General features: G+C 40.3%; 1 protein-coding gene across 1 annotated transcript in view; it reads right to left on the bottom strand.

Moving 5' to 3' along the window:
* Positions 1–14,056: 14,056 nt before the first annotated feature.
* Positions 14,057–17,472, bottom strand: part of GBE1 (1,4-alpha-glucan branching enzyme 1) — a 198,009-nt gene continuing 194,593 nt past the window's right edge. The window contains exon 17 of the mRNA XM_088442724.1: positions 14,057–14,875. Coding sequence (XP_088298850.1) covers positions 14,822–14,875 — 54 coding nt within the window. The 3' untranslated portion in view covers positions 14,057–14,821. The remainder of the gene's footprint in view (positions 14,876–17,472) is intronic.

Raw genomic sequence — 17,472 nt, 5'->3', positions numbered from 1 at the left:
GCGAGTGGGTCTGAAACAGGGCCTTAATTAGTACCTCAATCCATTTGATTTAACCATCTGGACTCAAGCTTGGATATCACTAAAATATGGACTGTAATGGCGGACTTTGGGAACCCTCTGGACTAGATGCATAATACACTCTGTACATTCTTTTTACCCGTATCTCTCTCCATCCCACTGTTATTCCTCACAAAGACCCCTAATATATTTGTCTTCATTTACCATTCTCCCCTACAGTACTTACATTGCTTTGAATCCTTAGTGGAAAAAGTTTTCTTAATATTGAAACTGACAATTTTTTTAAATATTATTTTGACAGATATCCATTTATTTATTTTTTTACTAAAGGCTTTACTGCAGTTTATGAGAAGACATTATACAAACTATTCAGTATCAGAAAACTTCATTCTCAGCTGTGTCTGTCAAAAAGAAAAGAGACACTGGATGGTCATTTTTAAAGCAAAATTTCACCCAATTATCAAAGAAACCAGATATTTTACCGAGGAAGTTTGAAGAAAGAGGTTGTGACAACATTATCATTTTACAAGCTCAAGAGAAAGATAAGAAGCTGAAAAACTCTGATTTAATGATTTGGAAACCTGTAGAAAAGTTTTCAGATTTCAAAGAAGCTTACATGTACTATAAAATGCAATTCTGAGTCCAGGGCAAGAAAACCGTGGAACATACAGCATGACACTGTATATAAGAAGAAGTAGATCAGAAAATGAAGTTCTGGGAACTGTGTAATTCAGAGATGTGTTTGAGAACTTTAAGGTCAAACGTTACACCACTGCAATAATCCCATGTCAGGAAAAGCCAGAATTCTCTAAATCAACACAAGCAGAGCCACAATGATTGAGATGGAGAGGGATCGGAGCTATCTACCTCTGGTTAGGATAGGAGTGAGGAGCTACTGGAAAGAAGAGGTTTCAGAGTCTTTTAGGGGCAGATGTATTAACCTGTGGAAAGTGATAAAGTGGAGAGTGATAAACGACCAACCACTCAGCTCCTAACTGTCATGTTACAGGCTGTGTTTGAAAAATGACAGTTGGGAGCTGATTGGTTGGTCGTTTATCACTCTCCACTTTATTACTTCCCAAAGCTTCATACATCCAACTAATTATGAAGAAATTTTGGTGTTCTAGTGCTCAGTTCACTTTGGGTGAATTGTCTGTGCAGGATATGGGATATATAGTAGGTGTAATTCAGAAAGAATATGCAAACATAGAAAAACAATACACTTTCTGCAACATTCACAATGGAACCTATTAAATATACAGTACCCACCTCAGTAAGATTTTGTGAATGCATACTGCAATTCACATACTTTTCAACCATATAAAAATGCTGGGCACAACATATATAATGAAAAAATGTAATCAAACTACAGTGATTAAAAAGTGCCTCGGACAATGGCTGCACGTCTGTGAAAAATTGCATGTAAAGCGCATGGACATACTGCAAATGCTGAGATACAGATAGAGCGGGTGATGCAGCGTTGAAAGCAAATCAATTTTGCAGACTCATCTTGCAAGTTTTTGCATTGTGCATGCTCCAGAGGTGCTTTTGCAAGGATAGGGTTGGAGCAAGTGCGCATCGATAATGTTGTGTACGGATGGCTGCAGTCCAGTCGTAGAGAGGCGTGCATGCAAGCAAAGGGAATTACAACTTTAGTTCCATGCATATAAATCACTCTGAGGAAATCACACCTTTGCTGTGAAGAAGCGAGTCAGAGGTTTTTATTAGCCCTTGATGGATGGAGATGGACAGTGGCTGTAGTGGTGCATTCAGCAAAACTGCAATCTGTACTTACATAGTATATTAATACCTCTGTACTCTCTTATACCAGCAAATGCCATCTGACAGACTGAACAGGTACTAATGGAAAGGTAAGTTTCATTTAATACATGTGGCACAGATAAATAACAAGAGAAGCTGATGTTGACTACTGCACAAAAAAGTATGGTAATATAGTCAAAACATTGTCTAGTACAATTGAGGTCAATGCAGTAATAAAGTATTTAGCACAAACATGGATTTTACACAGTACGAGGGTCTGAAATCTCATGGGCAAAGGTCTGGTACACATATAGGCAATACAGTATTAGTATTAGGAAAGGTAAGAGAGAGTAGTGAGGAAATCTAACAGTCAGGGTGGTACAAGGAGGATCAAAAAGTCAGTGTCTAATGTGATCAGGAACAGGCTACAGTGAACAATCACCTAGCAAAGTTTGCTAAGTCTGGATATCCTTAGTACCACATGAGGCTGAGACCACGTGAGTGCTGGTACAGCCATGCATACGCAGTTCACTCTCAGAGACGCCAGACAACAGAGCATGTAAGGCAGTCTTCTTCATAGCCAGCGGGCAAGATTACTGCATATCCAAAAGCCACATTTCTTAAGCAACTTTTCAAAATCAGGGGCACGAATAGAAAATGAACGGCACAATGCCACGACCAGACCAAACAACCTACCACTCTGCCACATTATATTGTCACCATCTTGGTTACAAAAGATGGAGCATGTTCCTTTAGAACATATGGCACAATTTGGTGACCCCCGAATAGACTATGCGCCTATCTTGCCATATGCCACTATATTGTTAACTGTGCCCATACTTTTGTTTAACAAGGGAAGCCTGGGGATTGATGCACAGTGTAACAATGGCTGGATCACAGTTTGTCAAAAAGATAGGTGCTCATCTCTAAATGCATTCCTAGTCAATCATAAAGTATGGAGCAGACTTGTAAAGTACAAAGCAGAACTTTGAAAACTATTTTTCTTTTCTAAATTTGGTGTCTGTCAACCTTTGCACAATATTTCTGTGATAGTGTGAAAGGACATATATTTAAACACCAGTTTAGAGATAACTGATATCAAGCTAGTAAGCTTTATGCGAGTGATCACTGACCTTTAGGAGAAATTAATGATTTTGTCTAGGATTTAGATGGATGCTGCACTTGTCTCAATCAATATATTCAGAGAAGCTGTATGTCATTGTAGAGGAGTTTTCCTTTAGCTTGCAATATTACTATATGGAGTTAATGTAAAACTATTTTGAACGTGTTCTGTAAAATTGCATATAATTGTATTTTCCAAATTGATTACATTTTCTATTATATTTAATGGTTTGCCATGATCTTTAGTTTTGCATTTTGGTAGGCCTGTTTTTAACAAATGTGTATGGCTGCTACAGGTGTACATGAATCTATATGGTTTGTGACTAAAGTAAAAGGTCCTTTAACTCCTTCACTGCTCAGTTGCAGTGGGACTCATCCTCAATCTCATAAAAGTCCACTACTGCTCGTTTGTGCAATTGTAAGCTGGGAAAGGACAGAAAATGTTGCTGCATTTCAAAATGTTATTAAGTCCTGACCCTCCAAAATACTAGACCAAACCAATACTACAGATAATTGTAAAAAGCCACAAGAATAGGGGGTGGGAACTACAGTATAATGGCACCATCTCCTCCATCATGAAACCTAGAGTCTCATGAACACCTACAAGCCCCATGATGCATTGCCAGCTGATAGCCACCAGGATATGCAGGGGTGTAGAGAGCCTGGCCGGGCCCAGTTGAAGGAGGGCTTGGCCTAATCACGGGAGGCGTGGCCATGTCCCCTTGAGCTAATGAAAGAACAAAAAACACTTTTGCAACACCGCGTAGCGGCTCTGTGCGCTGGGGAGGGAACCGGGCCCTCTAGCAAGCACAGGGAAATAGTACCTGCTCCCCCCCCCTGATGATATGCTGGGACTTGTAGTTTCACAGCCACAGGTTGTCCAGGCCTTTTGTGGGGTGACATTTCTATTGCTAGATATGTTGGTACTTGTTAATTATACAGGCACCACTATCAGCTTTGCCTGAATAGATGAGTCCATCAATTCTAATAGCAGATGAGCTGCTTTCATACCTATCGCTGTATTGTGGCCAGTTAAATTCAGTGAAGATCAGAGGGAGATTTCAGCTTTATGGTTAACAGTTTTATTTACATAAAAGTGCCGGTATGGGCACCACTGACTAGCTCTGCAGATTTCCAAACTCCCACTGACATCATAAATTATTAATTGCACTGATCAGGCAGCAGGCATGCCATGACGTTCTGCAGTCAGCTGTTTCTTAGAGAAGTAAATAAATGACAGCGTTAGCCAGACAGCAGGAGTTTTGGAAACAACTTTCAGCCTAGTGATTCAGTTCACATAACTAAAACCTCCCACCACTGTGGCTACCCCATTTTTAATAATGTTATTAAACTGTGAGGAGCCCATTGAACCACTGCGTACATTATAGGTACCGGTCTCCTTACATAATGCAGTATCTAGTACACAAGGTTGTTAATAAAGTGACAATGACCAGGTACATGCCTGAACATCAGCAGGGTGCTTGTAATGTGGATTAAATAACTGTCTGTCTTAGCAATGGGAGAACAGAGAAAAACTTTATAGCATGGTTTGGATAGAGCTGATAAGAATTACCCCAGTATAATTAACAAATACACATTTTTTACTGAACAGTTCCTTTTTATAATTTATTCAAAATGCTAATGAAATTGGTCATTACTTTTTATACCATTAAATAAAACCTAAAAATAAAATAAAACCTTGATTTGTTCTTTTCAAAAGAAAAAAAAGTTGCACACAAACAGTAATACAAATGTTCTAACTTCTAATGTACTCACTTATGCAGCAGGGTGTACTTCATTTCTGGGTTTTCTGTATACCGTAGTGATCAATGGGGTTCCTAGAGGTATATTTACTAAAGTGCGGGTTGTTAGAAGTGGAGATTCTAGCTATTATCTTCTAGAAGGTGTTCGATACATGATAAGCAGAATCTGATTGGTTGCTATGGGTAACGACTTCACTTTTAAAAACCTGCACTCTAGAAAATATTATCCCTATAGAGCAGTGGTGTTTTTAAACTCTAGGTATGTTGTCAAAGTGGAACAAAATAGTTTGAGAAGTGCTGCTATAGAGGGTGGGTCATGTTTTATCACATACTTTATAGTTTAATAAAAAAAAGTTTGATAATAAAGATCGACGGACCAAAGTCTTTGATCTCTTCATGTTTGTCTTGCCTGCGACACATAACTCTCCAAAATCCAATATACGAGGTTCATGTCTATTTCACCTTCAGCATTTGCCAAGAGCAACTCTGCTCCTCTGATGTGCTGGAAGCAAAATAATGCAAGGAAATCTAAAAAGATGTTTTCAAAACCCCCCAAAGCAATATCACAGCTATCATTTGCAAATACATTTTTCAGCAATTTTTTATTAACACATTTTTGCCTAAGGGTACTGTATAACCAAATAATTTATAATTCCTAATTTTCTTCCGTTTTCCTATTTTTAAATGGGAACAAACAGATCTGTTTATCGTTTTAGAAAATACTTTACAACGGGATGTAGTTAATAACCCGCCGGCCAAGATGCCGGCGGTCGCTATACTGACGCTGGCATCCCACTGCCTGGCAAAATGCAGATGCCGCTATCACTGCACGAATCAGGATACCATCGTCGGAATCCCGATCGCAAGAGGGCGGAGGCAAGTAAGTATGAGCCACGGCAGGGGGGGGAGGGGTTAGGTACATTCATTTAGCCAACGCTATTTCAATCCTGTTCCGTTACAACAGGGGTCTTCAACCTTTAAGACAGTGTAGGCCACATAAAAAAATTCAACAAAGCCCGAGGGCCACTAAGCTATACTGCGGTATTTAGACACTGCCCCCTCCTACAATTTTAATTAGGTCCCAGAATGGCCCAACTCCTCCCACAAATATTATTATGCACAATAATTGTCCCTCCTCCTCCTCCATTAATTATGTCAGATAGTTGCCCCATCCTCAAACAATTATGTCCCATAACTGCCCCCCTCTGCAATGCTCCTTATACAGTGCCCCCAGTAGTAGTCCCCACTATGCAGTACCCCCATTAGTGGTGTCCCCTATGCAGTGCCCCCAGTAGTAGTCCCCCCTATGCAGTGCCCTAGTAGTGGTCCCTCCTATGCAGTGCCCCCAGTAGTACTTTAGTCTCCCTATGCAGTGCAGCCAGTAGTAGTCCCACCACCCCTATGCAGTGCCCCTTACATATACAGGACAAAGACACAAAAAAATAAACACACAACTTTTACCTGAATCCCCGCTCCTCCGTCCTCCCGCTCAGCACTATGGGAGAGACGTCATGACGTCTCTCCCATCACCCACGGCGGGAGCCAAAAGGCAGAGCTCATGAGTGAGTTCTACCCCGGCCTACGGCTGTGGGTGCAGCAGCCAATGAGAGTCTGTCTCTCTTTGGCTGCTAAAACAAACACACCGCGTGTACTACCCGTCGCCGGTGGTTGTTTCTGTGTAGTGCGGACCACACTCACTGCTCTCCGCACAACACTAACCATAAGGGGGCCACGGGTTGAAGACCCCCTGCGTTACACCATCACATGATCCCACTTGTGATCATGTTTATAAACATTTGTTTGCAACAAACACATTTCACTATTAGACATGAACAAAATCAGCGCAGCGGAACGTTTACAAGCAGTTCGCTAGTGCTGGTTCATATCTGCTGCTTGCACCTGCAACTATGTGTAAATAATTCAACTTTTTCAGACCTATAAGCACCTTTGTCTGAGTCTCTATTTAGTTGCTAATATGCTAGCCAACCGTAAATGTACTAGGATACAGGAAGAGAAGTTTCCTATAGCAACCAGTCACCTTCCAACTATCATTTATCAAGTACATTCTATAAAATTATAGCTAGCAGCTGATTGGTTGCTATGGGGAACTTCTCCATCTGTCCTCTTTAGATGGTTTGATACATCTCCTCCTTTGTATGACAATATTTTTTAATGTGATTTATTCTTTGAAGGTGGCAAAACCACAAGTTGTGACAGAGGACAGGGGAGGACGTGGGCAAAGAAGAGTGTGGAAGGTGGTAAAGAGGCAATCGGTATGAGAAGACTTGGTAGATAATATAGAAGTGAAGAATCTATGTTTCACAGGTGAAAGAGCAGTGCTATAAGATGAAACAATCAATTTAAGGGGCCCATACAACAGCGCTGCAATTCCCCGATACCGATCGGCGAACAAAACTGCCGATACGAAGGCATCGATAATCCATCTGTGGGGGAAATTCTACATGTTAAAAATCCACGGCTCGACGATCCCGATCAATTTTTTGGTCAGGATCGCAAATCCGGGAAATCCAACGAGCTAGATTTCCCTGATCCCCTGACCAAGGAATCGAGGGATTGGGGAACTGTGGCAATCAGTCACAGATGTATGGGTCCCATAATAACAGAGGATGCCAGCATGGGAGAGAGATTTCATCTAGTGGTGCTTAGCAGTGGAGAAGCATTTCAGGGTTGATGTATCAAGCATTGAACAGGGTTGAGAAGTGTACCAGTAGAGAAGTTGCCCATGCTTCAACTGTCATCATTAGTATCTGGACTTGCACCAGCCCTTAGAGTTCTGCCTGAAACAGGTGCCTCAACTGCAACCGAACACCTAACTGATGCACGAAAGTTGCGATACGTACCCATGACACTCCCATTAGAAACAGCTGTTCCGTGCGTCGATACTCGCTGCCCAGAAATGCCTATTTCACATTAATCTCAGTTTGCAAATGATGCAACATGCACGTACTTCCTTGCGGATTTGGACACATTGGATGGTGCATGTGCACACCATGTTTTGTGATTCAGATGTGACTGCATTTGGGTCAAAAGTGGAGAGATACGTCCTCAGTCTCTACTCCTACTCCATTTAGCTGAATCTTGAATAGATGGATTTACCCAACTGGTGAGATTTCACTCTCCAACCTGATCCTCCATACAGAGAACATTGGCAGATAATTCACCATCTTAAAAGGCAGCCCAGTTATGGTATGTCCTTGCCAGTGCCTGTGCCACTGGCTTTGCCTGTTTGCCTACTACTTAAGGGGCAGACTAGATGGGCCAAGTGGTTCTTATCTGCCGTCAAATTCTATTATTTCCATGTTTACTCAATTAGTTTGTATGTCTTGTTCTCTTGCAGAGTTTTGTCAGTTCACTTGGTTGGTACAGTATGTCACTTTACATTTCTACTTTTTGGGCTTCTCTGAATGCTTCCACCCAGAGACTTTGTTTGTTACAGGTCTACATCAGCTAACCACAGACTTTTACACAAGTGATCCTTCATTGATTGTGTTACCCTACCTTTTAGGTTCAATCATCACTGTTTAGTTTGAGCTATATTTCCTGACATGTTTGTTCCTGTTAAAAGCACCTGGGCAAGTATTATCCCTTTACCCGTGGAAAGCCGACTTAACTTGTGTGTGTATATAATATATATAAATATATATTAATATAAATATATAATCACCAATAATCCGACACTTGCTGCAAAAGTATAATAATTAAATACGCTCCCATACCATCCACAGGTCGGTAACCCAATTATATCCAGCTATTTGGAGGCACTGGGAGACTTAAGTTTAAAGGTAAAAACTACCTTTATTATCCAACGTTTCGGGGGTCAGCCTGACGACGGGCTGACCCCCGAAACGTTGGATAAAGGCAGTTTTTACCTTTAAACTTAAGTCTCCCAGTGCCTCCAAATAGCTGGATACGTGTGTGTATATATATATATATATATATATATATATATATACACACATTTCTATTCTGCTGATATCTGTATATTGTGTTTTATTTTGCAAAAGTTTTTTTTCTGTACTGTATGACTCCATTGGGCTGGTGGAATAATTGCCGCCAATTGTACATTCCCACCCCCAACTAATTTCTGTCCGAGGCATGGTCCCCTTATGGGCCCTGATGCTGCTCTGGAGTGGTTTCTCAAGTTACACTTTCTTCCTCTGTTACCTTTTATATTATTGTGCTAATCTAGAGATGTCAACACTTCCCCTTTGGCTCCCTCCTCCGGACTACCTCTGCTCTATCTATCCCTCGGTTTTCAAACCATTTGTCTAATTTACTATTCAGTATCTTTACGGCAACTTGTCTCTGATTCATAAGTACGTACGTATTTTAATAAGAAACTGTACGCTTATCTCTATTTATCATACAGGCTAGCCATAATTTATGCAAGTTCATTGCTATACATAATTCTTGCTTCCTGGTGATTTGTTCACATGCTGTTTGCTACCAAACGCTCATTTGTATGACTTTGTTCCAAATGGGTCTCCATTGTTTGTTGGTGCCTATTTACTGAGAGCATTTATTTATGTTGTGCCACTTTCTTGTATTTTTTCTTTTGAAAACCAAAAAACAAAAACAAATTTGCATTAAAAATAAAGAAAAGTGATCAATCCCGACTTAATAGTTCGTAGAGACACCTGTTGCTGCAATTATAGGCAACAGTCTGTTTGGTTACAGTATGTCCCCTGCCATCTTCCTGCAGTAGATTTCAAAAACATTAAAGGAATAATGGGTAAATGTTCCCCAATCAATTACTTTTATCCATATTCTACCGAGTGCGATGTGGAATTTGATTATTATTTTACTGCTTTCTCTGTACAGTAGATCGACTGGAATCTTCATTTAAATCGACTACAAATTGCATGGTAATAACATTAATTTAGTCTACCATACAGTATTGTAAAGTACATTTGAAATCACAGCTGGAGAAGAGTAGTAAACCATCATGTAATTTATGCTGTGATCATGCAAATTAAAATATTTTTTTGCAGTGCTATAAAACCGACCTAAAAGCCTAGTATTTGTATTGTAAACAGTGTGACATGTATAAATGTTTGCCTAATTTGTCAAGTAATATCAAAATTACATTTCAACACAACTGTTTCTAGTCATTTTAATTATGAAACCACATACTGCTTTGTATTTATACAACTCTCAAAGCTGCATTTGATCCCATAACGAATAGAAAATATACATACATACACAAATAACGAAAGTTAACACCATTTCCAATTGTTCTGTTTATTTCAAAACATCAAACCTGTACATCAATTATCCTTTTAGTGAAGACAAACAAATACACTGAAAAACATTAAAACTATATAATTCTTATGAAAAAAAAAAAAATTGTTCTATTACATTGTAACAATCTATGCACAAACTTCAATAGGTAAACCTCTTTTGATCAATGAGAACCATATAAAACAGACATGTCAGCAATATTAACCATTTCAACGAGTTGAGAAAATAGAATTAAACTAGACTAGATTAACACTTTCATATTAATGTCCTCTGTGTAATATTCAGCTGTAAATGTTAAGATCAATCGCCTCCAATTTATTAGAATCTAGTGACCGCACGAAAGTCCTCCAAGACCAAACATTCGTGATGTCACTGTTTCCTCGTGAATTGACTAAACAGTATGCGCTCATGATTTGTTTAGCCCACCAAACAGTCGCCTATGCAGTGTTTATGTGAAAGGTGCACTTTAAACACAATTACTAAGCTCTGGAAAGTGATAAATTGGACAGTGATAAACTTCCAACCAATAAGCTCCTAACTGTCATTTTTCAAACACAGGGCCTGATTCAGAGCCACTCGCTGCTGGCGAGCGCACGCTCTGAATCAGTGTGGGGATTTTTTTGTTTTCCTTCAGGCTGCTCGCTAAGCTGTGGGTGACCACCCACAGCTTTTGCGAGCGGCCTGGAGATGGTCGCGATAATCGCGACCATCGGGCTTGCGAGGAGACCCTGTGGTTGGGTCTCAGCTCTCGCAAGCCAGAGAGGACTTCCTGCTCTAATAGAGGAGGAAGTCCACTACTGACATCACTAGTGATGTCAGTAGGGCCGCCCACAAACGCCAGGCGTTCCCTTAGGAATGCCTGCGTTTGCTCAACCACCCCCCCCCACCCGCCTACAAAACGGGGCGAGCTGTCAATCAACATCAACAGTCGCCCCATCTTGTAGCGAGCCCCGGAGCGACTGAACTTCAATCGCTCACTGGGGCTGGTGCATGCGCACGCCGGACACGGCGCATACGCAGGGGGCAAACATCGACCCGCTTGCGAGTGGGTCTGAATCAGGCCCACAGCCTGTAACATGACAGTTAAAAGCTGATTGGTTGGTACTTTATCACTTTCCAGAGCTTAGTACATCTCTCCTAATGTCATCATAGAAACACTGGTACAAACAACATTATAGAAAAGTAATACAGTATGAGCAAAAAAACTATTTAAACAGCCTGTAAAAAATAAACATTCTTTAAGGTAACCCGTGACTGGAACTTGTAGTACCAAACACAGTACTGAGCCATTTGGTTACCAACCTCTGCTCGAAATTAATCTAGTGCTAGGTTTGCTGTGAAATATAAGACATGACTTATTAGTGTTGGCAGGAGTATAAACCTAAGTACAATAGGACGACACAGTGTTGTGTGTCTCAGATGTGTAATATGGGTTTAATACGTAGAAAGAATGTTTACATTATTCAGGTGGTACTTGCAACAACAGTCAAAATGAGTGATTTATTTGTTACAGTTGATGCATTAGAACTGGTTACCGTGGTAAGTATTGAAGATTCAAGTTCATGGACATATAGTACAAGCACAGTGGCTGTAAACTATATGTTCAATAGTTGGAGACTTGTATTATTCTCATAACCTACAGCAAGTGAATCATTATCACACAAATCTTTTTAATTTCCACTTGAATTCCATCACCCAACGACTGTCGGTAAACCAATAATTAGAGACTGAGTGAATTTCTTTTTGGCAAATTATGCAAATGCTGCCCTGCTCCATGAATACATTGGACAAGAAAGATTGGTAGTGAAAAAAACAGCCTACTGCATGTGTAACCTACAAAAGTGGGGCTTATTTAGGCCAGGGTACACATCAGAACAACGTGTTCCCGGCCGATCCGCCATCCAACGGGACGACATATAACACCATGTGTAACACACTGCACGACGCCATGGTATGACGGTGCCATGTACCCTGTCATGCTGCATTTAGCAGCATGGCATTGTGCACAATATCTTTTGATTGACCGTGCAGCATGGCCAACCAGAAGATATCGTGTACAATCCATGGGAGTGTGTAAATGAGAGATTTGCCCAGAAATGACATACTGTGCCAGTGTTGTTCTGGTGTTTACCCAGCCTTAGAATAAAACAGTGAAAGGGATGTAGTTGGCATCCCGGCATGACGACGGTCTAAATACCGGCGCCGAAATCCCGAAAGGTCGGGATCCCGGCACCAGTATCCTGACCGCCGGCATCCCGTAGGTAAGTATCGGGGTATAGGGGGATGTCAGCGTTAGGTAGCGGATTAGGCATTAGGGGGGAGGATTAGGGACCAGGGAGAGAGTGTTAGGATTAGGGTAGCGGGGAGGGGGAGGTTAGGTTTAGGCACCAGGGAGGAAGGGTTAGGGTAGGGAAAATGCTTACCAGCAGTTCCTATGGGTGTCGGGTTTCTGGCTGTCGGGATGCCGCTGTTGGTATTCTGAACAGCGGCATCCCGACAGCCAGGATTTCATACCCAATGCCAGTATAGTGACAGGGACATCATCTGGCATTTTCCCCAAAGAACATTTCTGCAGTGAGATTTTGGCAGTTATTGGCAAAGTTTGCCACTAGTCCCAGAAATGACGCTAATGAGGCTCATATTAAACATCAGATGATCAACTTATTCACTGCATGTGAAAACATAATATCCATACAATACATATAGGTGAATGCTTGGTACAGCAGGTAATATTGCATGTTAAAATAGTGTGGTCAATTCACAAGAGAGGTTGATAGGTTATGCTAAGCCACAACTGATTATACACAGCCTGGTGACAGCTGGTGCAAACTAGAAACATACAACTTTCCATATGCCTTGTGCCTTGTGTGTTGCTCAGCCATAGGAGTACACAGTGTGCACAATTATTCTGAACATATGGATTTTTAAAGTACAGAAAACGTGTAACAAGATGTCAGAATCAATAAGTCAGTATGGACTACGCTCCTCAAAAAGCAGCTTATTGCATTTTTCACTGAGAAGATTGCAGTAAGAAAGATATATAACTATGCTCCTTGGAAAAATAAATGTTCTGGGAAAAAATTAATAAAATCAAAAATACCATCTAAAAAGGGAAAGACTCATTTCCGTTACACACAAAACCCTTGTGTTTAAATTGTAAAACAAATTGCTTCTATAGGTATTGGAACACAAAACCAAGTAATATATATAAAAAAAAATAAACACAAATAATGCAGCATGATTGTACCTAAATATATTGCATTTCAACAATTTAATACAATTTCAAGGTTTTTTTGAAGGCAAAGTGTTTTTGTTTTTTAATTACTTATTGTGTCCTATTAACTGTGTGATGTGTGCTGGCGTCCGGGCAGCCCGTCTTTATTAGAATAGACTGGCTTATACATAAATTGTCATCAAATAGTAGTTATAAACAGAAAAATATTTGTCACCTAGTACAAAATAACCCAACGTCTATCTTTAAGGCAGTGACACCCAAACCCTGACTTTAGGGCACCATAACCGTGCATGTTGTACATATCTCCTTGCTGAAGCACAGATACTGTAGATTCACTATATGGACTGACATTTTAAAAGATCCACAGGTGGTACTAATGACTTAACTTGTGATACTGTGAGGAGATGCACTGATAGGAAGCCATGAGGACTGGATTTGGGAAACACTGGTTTAAGACATTCAAGAAAAGTTGTGCACAGTGTCAGAATACGTTCAATCCAGCAATAATCAAGTGAAATTTTTGCCCAATGCACTCTAATCATTGCAATAATTGTAAAGAGATACATACAGTAGGTTTGGCTGATGTGGAAGTTGTACACCAGTGTTGGCTAACCTTGACACTCCAGCTGTTATGGAACTACATAACCCAGCATGCACTGCTACAGTTTTGCTATTAGAGCATGCTAAAACTGTGGCAGGGCATGCTGGGATATATAGTTCCACAACAGCTGGAGTGTCAAGGTTAGCCAACACTGTTGTAGACAGTCGATATATCTACAGGATTATATTGATGGGAGAATGCAGATACTGTTGTAATGTTAGTTGAAGCACTGTAACTGTGTCGGCATTATAACTTTAAACATGATCGTAAATCATATGTACAGTTTTAATGCTGTCAACGTAGCAATGTTGTAAATAACATTAGAACAGTGTCGGTAATCACCCGTCAATCAAATGCTGTAGATATATTGACCATATGAGCATCCAGATCGACAAAGTGACTATTTCCCAATCTAAATCACATGAAGTAGGTGAAGCAATTTTCCAGGTTACCATGTTGCAAAAAGTATTTAACAATACGGCTTTAGTGCACGAGGAGTAAAATGAGACACTAAATAATTTTTAAGGACAGTGTAAATGGCTATAAAGGATAGTAACCCACTAAGCTTTGAGAGTTTAGTGCAAATTAAACTAATAACTGCAAACTGATTTAGTTACAGTACAATTCTATTTCAAATAAACTTTGAATGTAACTGCAAAAGGATGGATGTGTGCTAGATACTTGGCGCGATAAACCAAACAACATAATAAATGAACATGACTAAGCAGGTTCTAAAAAAATCAACCACAAATTTTACTGCAAAGACATCGTGAAAATGTGACTCCCAATTATTTGAATCTCAATTACAAATGATCTATATAGTATTTGTGTCTTCATGTATAATACAATTGTGTTTTGCTAGGCATCTGTAACTGGCAGGCAACTATGCTCTATTTGTGTGTGTATGAATGGGGCATATGACATAGTGCAGCTGCTTTATCCATTTGAGTGTTGTAAAATAACCTTGAGCATATGCTGTGACACTGTGTATTGTGACAATTGTTCCACTTCACGGCAACTTGCGCTTGCACAGTTTAGATAAAGACGCAGCCTCAGTCCTTAGCAGTTGTCAATATTATGAAGGATAAGGGCCACTCTGCATGGAATGTAAACCTGAAACAGATGAGAACATTCGCTGTTAGAAGAAGACCGTCTGTATAAAGAGCCTGCAGGTTAGAATATTCTGTGTGTGTGTAGCTACACACAAGCACAGTGCAGCGTGGATACTGGTAGGTGAAGTGGTGAATGTTAGCCACTAGAGTGCAGCAAGTCATTTTCAACCGTGGTTAAAATACCTTAAAATGTGCTTTCATCAATAACACTTGAAGGTACAGCACATTCATGTCTATTATAATTATTTAGCAGCTGAAAACAGTTTCAGAGCAACAAATGAGTTCAGTACAATAACATCATGTCTTAGACGTGTCTTGATGTGCTGTACAGAAAGAAAATCATAACCTTCTCCTGTGACAAAACGGGTTATAAAATGGTGCTGGGAGAACATAACTTGGGTCACTAAACTAATATGTGGCAAGAAAATAGGGGCTGTTGAGATGCTGATATATATATATATATATATATACATATATATATATACACACACACATATACATACATACATACACACACACTGTATGTACAGCATCCCTGATCACAAAAGGAACTTGGCTATCTTTGGGCCATTACTCACTGATGACATTTGGAATGCGGTTTTGCAAATGGACAAAATAGTACCACGGGGGATATTGATGAAAGCTTGGAGAGAGATAAAATTGGGAAAGAAAGTACCAACCAATCAGCTCCTAACTGTAATTTTTCAAACACAGCCTGTACAGTGACACTTAAGAGCAGATTGGTTGGTACTTTATCTCTCACAATTTTATCTCTTGACAAGCTTTCATGAATACCCCGTGTGGCATCCCTAACCTGAAACATACACTCAGTGGCCATGGTACTATTCATGTGGGAGCAACTCTATGCAATAAGCAGGCAGAATTCAAGCTGTCCTTGGGGGTAAAGAGGGATCTTACCCAGTACTAGAAAGGGGTACTTAATAAAGTGGCCACTAAGCAGACATTGGGTGTTACTGATTTTTAGCCTCAATATGGGATGCAGCACAATATACAGATGTGTCCACATACATCTAGCCTCCTTGCGCCACAAGTCACCCTACACAACGCGGGTGTTCCATGTGACTCGGTAGCGCCAAGCGTATTTTGGTGCAACTTTTTACCTTCAAATGTGTCTTATTTGCACAGTGATGTGAATAGACAGCACAAGCAGCTTCTGCTGATTAAAATGATGTGCAGCACGCAAGGAGGCTAGATGTATGAGGACACATCTGTATCTGGCGTGAGTGAGCCTCCAGGTTCCGTGCAAAACTCTGCTAACCTCAGGCGTCCTTTTTTTTTTTGCCGAATATGTATCTAAGTCGCAATGCGATGTGACTAGGAAGCACCAGGAGACCGCGCTGATTAATTTGATATGTGTGACTGAGAGTGAAACGGAACTTAGCATTATGATTGAGTGACAAGGTCGCAGACAGATATACAAGTGTCACATATCAAATTAATCGCATTGCGACTAAGGTGCAATTTCTGCAAAAAAAAAAAAGATACCCGGCGCTAGCCTAGTCTCATGGCACCAGGCGCACCGAGAGGAAAAGTTAGGACACATCTGTACGTGTATAAAACTCACAAGCTGCTTAAATACTGATTTTCACAGCTAATCTTTGCTGCCTTGAAAAAGTATTAGATTCTTAACTTTTATATGAAGTTTGTGTATGTCTGAGATTAGCGCTTTGTGGTCACTGCAGCAAAGTATTGAGCAAAGTTATACCGCTTACCAATCTGTGCAATAATATATTTTCTTTAATGTGCACTACGTAAAAAATGTATGCGAAACTAAAGAGAACTAACTCTTAAAGAGGAGAAAAATATAAGTAGCTTCAATCAACAAACATAAGTTAATGTAAAGAATTCATCAATCTCTCGAAGATCCTGTATTGGAGGGAACATCAGATTGTCAATATTTTTAGTAGCAGACCTACAGTATATACAATATATTGTAATTCTGGACATAGTTTTGAATGGTAAAATATTTCTTTGAAGTTGAACTACCAGATATTGCTTTCCTTCCCTAGAGGGCATTCTACGCAACCGTTTCTCACCTTACCAACACCTCTATTCTTTGGCGGTGACTTGAGACCTCATTTAGCAATTTGTATGTAACACTGGAAAAATCAGGACAGCAACTTGCGTCATCTCAGGTTTTAAATTGTGGTTTTCAGTAGCGCACGAAGTTGTGGTTTCTGAGTACCCACAAACCCCCCCTGACAGACTGAAGTGCAGGAACTGTATTCTTATCCCCCATTTGCAAGTCAAAATGGAGGAGGTGGAGCCAATATGACGTGATTTCATTAGAATCGAGTCATTTGGCCCCACTCCCTCCCGATTAACCAGCGAATCGTGGCAATTTGCCGCGAGGGGCCGAGACTTAAGAATATGCTGCCGGCTTGCTAGGTCCTGTCCCGGTCAGATCTGCTGCAAGGTAAGTTTGTTTGTGTATATGAGATATACGTGTGTGTATATACAGTAGGTTCAAAAGTTTGGGGTCACCCAGACAATTTCGTGTTTTACATGAAAACTGACTTTTATTTATCAAATGAGTTGCAAAATGAATAGAACATATAGTCAAGACATTGGCAAGGT

Source organism: Taudactylus pleione, unplaced genomic scaffold (genome assembly GCF_031769625.1).
Source record: "Taudactylus pleione unplaced genomic scaffold, aTauple2 ptg000316l, whole genome shotgun sequence".
NCBI lineage: Eukaryota > Metazoa > Chordata > Amphibia > Anura > Myobatrachidae > Taudactylus > Taudactylus pleione.
This window is presented reverse-complemented; position numbering and strand designations above follow the sequence as displayed.